The sequence below is a fragment of the Panthera uncia genome, assembly GCF_023721935.1.
Source record: "Panthera uncia isolate 11264 chromosome B3 unlocalized genomic scaffold, Puncia_PCG_1.0 HiC_scaffold_1, whole genome shotgun sequence".
NCBI classification, from domain to species: Eukaryota; Metazoa; Chordata; class Mammalia; order Carnivora; family Felidae; genus Panthera; species Panthera uncia.
Genome location: NW_026057582.1, coordinates 21,421,478 through 21,427,755, shown reverse-complemented (window position 1 = coordinate 21,427,755; position 6,278 = coordinate 21,421,478). Strand labels below are relative to the sequence as shown.

Sequence of the window (6,278 nt, the reverse complement as noted above, 5' to 3'; positions counted from 1 at the left end):
AAGAAAGAAAGAAAGAAAGAAAGAAAGAAAGAAAGAAAGAAAGAAAGAAAAGAACAGGAAAAAGGAGGAGAAAGCAATACAAAAAGGGAAGATCATTTTATATGAGGAAAGACATGACAAAATAAAAAAGAAGAATCATCTGAAAAAGTTTAAAAAAAAAATTTTTTTAACGTTTATTTATTTTTGAGACAGAGAGAGAGACAGAGCATGAACGGGGGAGGGTCAGAGAGAGGGATACACAGAATCTGAAACAGGCTCCAGGCTCTGAGCTGTCAGCACAGAGCCCGATGCGGGGCTCGAACTCACGGACCGCGAGATCATGACCTGAGCCGAAGTCGGCCGCTTAACCGACTGAGCCACCCAGGCGCCCCTGAAAAAGTTTTTAAATATTAGGCATAACACTATAATTTGAGTCCCACCATATCACCACATGACATAAATACAGGGAAAACGATGGTTACATGATACGTGTTATGGTCCTACTGCATCAAAGGAACACAACACAGGGCGCCTGGGTGGCTCACTATCCACCTTTGGCTCAGGTCATGATCTTACAGTTCATCGGTTCGAGCCCCCCGTCAGGCTCTGTGCTATCAGCTCAGAGCCTGGAGCCTGCTTCAGATGCTGTGTCTCCCTCTCTCTCTCTCCCCCTCCCCTGCTTGTACTCTGTCTCTCTCTGTCTCTCAAAAACAAACAAACGTTTAAAAAAAAAAAAAAAAAAAAAAGGAACACAACACAATACAGCAGTGTACAAAGAGGTGCTTATCTTCAAGGAATTAAGAACATACATGATTAATTCTGTTTTTATTCATCATTTCCCTAGCACTATAAACCGAATAGCAATATTCCATTTTAAAGACAGAAAAACTAACTTAAGTATAATTTGTTTAAAAAAGGAATGCAAATAGCATCATGGTTACTTGTTTAAGCTCCAGAGTTAGACTCCCAAGGTTTAAAGTCCTGGTTCTAGCATTTAACTGGATATATGGCCAAGTTATATATGGGCCAAGTTACTTAACCTCTCCAAGCCTTGCTTTCTCAGGCCTAAAATTGATTTAATCAGAGTACCTAAAGGAAAGGGGTGGCTTTAGGGGTTAAGGGAGAGAATGCACATACGTAGCTACCACAGTACCTGTAATGTAACTAGTCCTCAATAGATATTAGCCATTAATACACTAGCAACAACAAAAATGGCCTGATAACGACAACCCAGGCCTCTTGACTCCAAGGATATTTTTTTAGTCAGAACTGCTTCCTCTCTCATAAGACATTTTCTTTTCCAGAGTGAGATAGAGGCAATTCAATGAAATAATGATACACGTTCTCTCCCACAACTGTGCAATAGATACGGTATCTCATTTTAAAAAATGCAAGATGTTATTTTGTTTCATAAAACTTTCCAGAATAAAAATGTGACTACCATGTAACCATGCATTAAAATCTTATTATAATTATATATTAGGAAACTAACTGAAAGGCACAATGAGAACTCATAATTACTTTCAATTTCTCCATCGAGTCCCTGGAGAAGGTTTTACAAGCTGCATCAATTTCTTTTCCTATGACACCAAGAATGGATTCCTGTTCAGTCTCCAGGCAAAGAAGTTGATCCTTGAGCTGCAATCTGGCCTCTTCCATCCTCCTTAAGTACTCTTCTTCATTGCTTATATGCTTTTCCTAAAACATGGATAAGAAATAAAAACAGAATTAAGTAATGGCAAGAAACGCTTGCAATACCTGTGTAGCCAACTCAAAGGAGTGTGTAAGGAACCACATCTGACTCTGTCAGTCTCTTTACTAAAAACATTTTGCCTACTCATCAGCTGAGGTCAAGTTACAGAGAATTCAGAAGAAGGGCATTGAAGAAACTGGGTGAGTGGATACTTGGCAAAGAAAATTAAAGTAATTCTGTAACCAAAAGAAAAAGAAGTTTAAAGAAATCCTTCACATTTTAGTAACATAATGCCATTAACAGATTGGAGAGTAACAGCTGACGCCACAAACGGACTTGGAGCTTTCAGTAAATATTAGCAAAACGCTAGAAAAGTAAAATATAAAATAAGATTGTTAGTATATTCATTTCAGAAAAAAAAAAAACATGTTACTACCTTATCTCATCAAAATATAGATTTTAAAAAGGCTAAGTTTTCAAATACAGTCATACTTCATAAATGCTTTGAGTCATGTAAATTTGATCAAAGCAAGACAGCGGTACTTCTCAAAAGTAAGCAAAAATATTTAATGAGAAGAGATTTCTAAGCATCATTTAGGAGATTACAAAGACTTGGGGGCCCCTCTAGGCAAAGCAAGTCCCAATCATTACGGCTTCACAATTTCATTACTAGAAAAATTCAAGTGGTGTTGCACACACCTGAAGGAAGGTCACAAAATCACTAGAATGTAAACAGTGGCCCAAAAAGTCATGGTGGCTGGCCAGCTTTGCTTTCACTCATTACACAGTGACCTCATCATCTTTACCTACCCCAGCAAATACAACATAAGCAAGGAGATGATGTGGCCAAAAAATCCAGCTTGAAGTTAAAAGAACAAAGAGATGTGCTCAATGAAAATTCATCACAAGAGGAAAACATAGCATTTTAGCAGAATCACCCAACATTTCCTTTCAATTCAAATTACTTTTGCAAAATAAATGAAACCCTCTGCCCACAAGAAGAGAGTCCTCGCACAACCTGTCTTCTGCCCTTCTGTCCAGCATCGCCTCCCTCCTTCCCACTCTCTCTGACTGCAACTACTTGCAGCTTCTCCGACATGCCTGTGTACGTCTCCCCACCCCCATCTAATGTGTATGACTCTGCCTGAAGCTGCGCTATTTGAAAATGGGGCCAGTAGCTCAGAGGCGGCATTTATCCTGATGACTACATCCTCCTGGTCTAGTAGCTCAGCTTTGTAAACTTAGGGACTGGATTTTCTTTTCTTTTTGGTACTCTGAGTGGAGCCATCTTTCAGCAATAGAGGAACATTAAGCTCACGAGAGACTAATGTACAAACTAGAATGCCACTCAATTAACTACATCAGCTTACAATAAGAACCATAACTGCCATACAGATCAGAATGTTCGTGTCAGCATAACCAGTATATGTTCTCCCTGCAGACCAATCTGGATGGGAAGGCAAATTATAATCAGAATGTTGCTTAATTAATAGGAAATTGTAGCGAGGGGAGTTTGTTTTATGAAACAATTCACAAATGGTATCACATTAATGGCAGCCTGGCGTGTCCATCTACACATGAGGGATGTACAAACCACAAAAACGAGTGTTCCATTCTCCTGGGTGGTGTTTGGATGCAGACTGCTGAAGTACATCTGCCTAACTTTCTCATTTGTTCGCGTTGTTTCTGCCCTCCTACCATTCAGTTTCTCTCCCGCCTGATTGATACTGCATCTCTTTAGATACACTGATATCTTCACAGTCTTGCTTTCATCTAAGAGGCTTTCTGAAAAATTAACACCCAGGCTCTGAACAATACGTGATGACTTTCAAGCAACCTTACTGCCAAGTCCCTGTGTGAAGGTATTTGCTTCTGTACTGTTGCTACGTACCGACCACCTACACTTCCTATCCTTCTAAGCTTATCCTCCAAGATCTAGTCTCCTTTCTTTACTGATTGCCCAGTGCAGAATGTCCCCAGAGCATATTACACATGTCACAGTTTTTTAAAAATGTACCAAGCTGTAATATAATTGTTTGTGTGCAAGCCTCCCTCAATAAACTGCTGATTTGGGGAGACAACAAAACATGTTTATAATCATCTTTTAAACTCTCCAACTTTGCTGAAGAAATGATTTAATATTTTTTGAAGACTCAGATTCAACACCGGAAAGATCATTTCATCATGCAGACCTACATGTACTCAGAGGCTACTGAGGTGTGCTAGGAAGTTCTTTTTATGCATTCATAAACCTCCAGACTGCTGCTATATTCTCACTGGTGTGACATTAATAAAGAAAATACTCTATCAGGGGTTACTGAGGCACCTGGAGGACACCTGTTGATATTCTAAACCCAAGCAATTAACAATGATATTCTAACTCTTCCTTCTTTTCTCATTTCCTTCAGATCTGGCTTTCCTCTATCCACTATTACTTTTCTGTGCTCCCTATCACTTGACTCATCAATAAGAAGACAAAACTATTTCTGTATTTTGATATTCCTGAAAATGTTAACATTGTCAGAAAAGGCTCCATAAATTCAATTTCTGTAGCAAAGACTGAAAACTTCATCATCCACTTCATTATTTTTGGTGAGATAGTCCACATGCTACGTCCAACCTCCCTTTGAAGTAAAACTCACAAAATGATGAACTCACATGGACCTTTTAGATCAGTAAGTCAAATTACCTATTATTCTTTCAGGAATCCCTTCTCTGACATTTCTGACAAATGGTCATTGAAGCCCTATGTGACCAGCCCTAGATTCCAAGAATAGGATCCTTGGCAAAACTGTCACATCTTTCCATTAGTCTAAGTGCTGTACTTAAGAATTAAATAAAGGAACCCTGTACCCTTACTAAGTTACATTCCAGGTAAATCCATGTTCTTTTATTTAACTCAGTTTCAGGCACTCCACCATATTGGTTCTCCACCCACATGCCCTCTAAGACCTTAAATCTAAAAGTTAAGTAAGCTCTTCTACTCTGTACTTAAGGAATTGTAATTTGATTTATTCACTCATTCAACAAATTTTTATGGAAGGCCTACTATGGTGAGATGTTCTCCTGAGTACTAGGGACAGAGTGAATCAGATAAGGCTCCTGTCCTCATATAACCAAAAAATAACTCCCTGAAATGTCATCCCTTTTGTTTTGCCCCATTCTTCTGGTTGGAGAATACCTATCTCAATACCAACCGTAATACCCAGTGAATTAGCTTTTTGTCCCAGTTTCAGGTTCAGAAATAGCTCTACGAATCAAACAAGCTTGGCTAATTCTGTGGGACAAGTGGGAAACTGGTTGACATTAATCCAACCATCCTGTCTGATTTGAAGGTATATGAATTAATAAGGGGAGATGATAATATTTAGGCACTATTACGACTATTCCCTGGTTCTCTAATGAATTCAGAAGGAGCGATAACTCTACTATAAGATTAATCAAAAGCTATTATATATCTACAGAACTAAAAGTAACACAAGGGATTTTAGAGACTATTTAGAAATATGGAAGAAAAAGGTGGCTTTATGGTACAATGGATAGGGCACTGGACTTCTAGAAATATGGAAAATAGTCCAAAGTCAATGTTTCAGCATGAATGGACACAAATGTCTGGGTTGTGGGATCATAAGGAGCTTCTCTGTGGGGAGTAGGAGGACAGGGTTCAAGAGATAGAAACAGATGAAGCTAACTATTTATAGTAGTCTCTATGATCCAAAAAGAAAGATATCCTAGACCATGCCTGATTCTGAGAAAGAACCTTAGAGAAAAAACTCAATCCTTAGTTACACAAGTGAGGAAACCAAAGCTCAGAAAGACCAAATAACCAGACTAAAATCAAAGAGGCCATAGCCCATGACCTGAGTCCCCTGGTTCCCTAAGTGCTCTCTATTAAAATGACACATAAGGGATGCATGTGTGGCTCAGTCACTTAAGCGACCGACGTGGGCTCAGGTCATGATTTCGCAGTTCATGGGTTTGAGCCCCACGTTGGGCTCTGTGCTGACAGATCAGAACCTGGAGCCTGCTTCGGATTCTGTGTCTCCCTCTCTCTCTCTGCCCCTCCCCTGCTCATGCTCTGTCTCTCCCTGTTTCTCAAAAATAAATAAACATTAAAGAAAAAAATTTTTAAATGCCAGATAAGTTGAGGGGTGCCTGGGTGGCTCAGGCAGTTAAGCATCTGACTCTTGATCTCAGCTTAGGTCATGATCTCAAGGTTTGTGAGTTGAAGCCCTGCATCAGGCTCGTGCTATCAGCAGAGAGCCTGCTTGGGATTCTGTCTCTACTTCTCCCTACCCCTCCCATGCTGTGCTCTCTCAAAATAAACAAACTAAAAAAAAGTTTAAAAAAAAGTTTTAAAAAAAAAGAAAGAATACAAAAAATACTTCTGAATGGACATTATTACAAATGAAATACACGACATACTGGAAAATTCAGAATAGAGCACAAAAGGAGAAGGAGAAGGAGAAGGAGAAGGAGAAGGAGAAGGAGAAGGAGAAGGAGGAGAAGGAGAAGGAGGAGAAGGAGAAGGAGGAGAAGGAGGAGGAGGAGGAGGAGGAGGAGGAGGAGGAGGAGGAGAAGGAGGAGGAGAAGGAGAAGGAGAAGG

General features: G+C 39.6%; 1 protein-coding gene across 6 annotated transcripts in view; it reads right to left on the bottom strand.

Annotated features, from left to right (window-relative positions):
• CEP128 (centrosomal protein 128) overlaps positions 1-6,278 on the bottom strand; it is a 385,312-nt gene that overhangs the window by 234,361 nt on the left and 144,673 nt on the right. For all 6 annotated transcript variants that reach the window (XR_007453647.1, XM_049612400.1, XM_049612398.1 and 3 more), the window contains one exon: positions 1,501-1,677. Coding sequence is in view for 5 of the 6 variants with exons in the window: in XM_049612400.1 (XP_049468357.1) it covers positions 1,501-1,677 (177 nt within the window). In the remaining variant the exon portion in view is untranslated. The remainder of the gene's footprint in view (positions 1-1,500; positions 1,678-6,278) is intronic.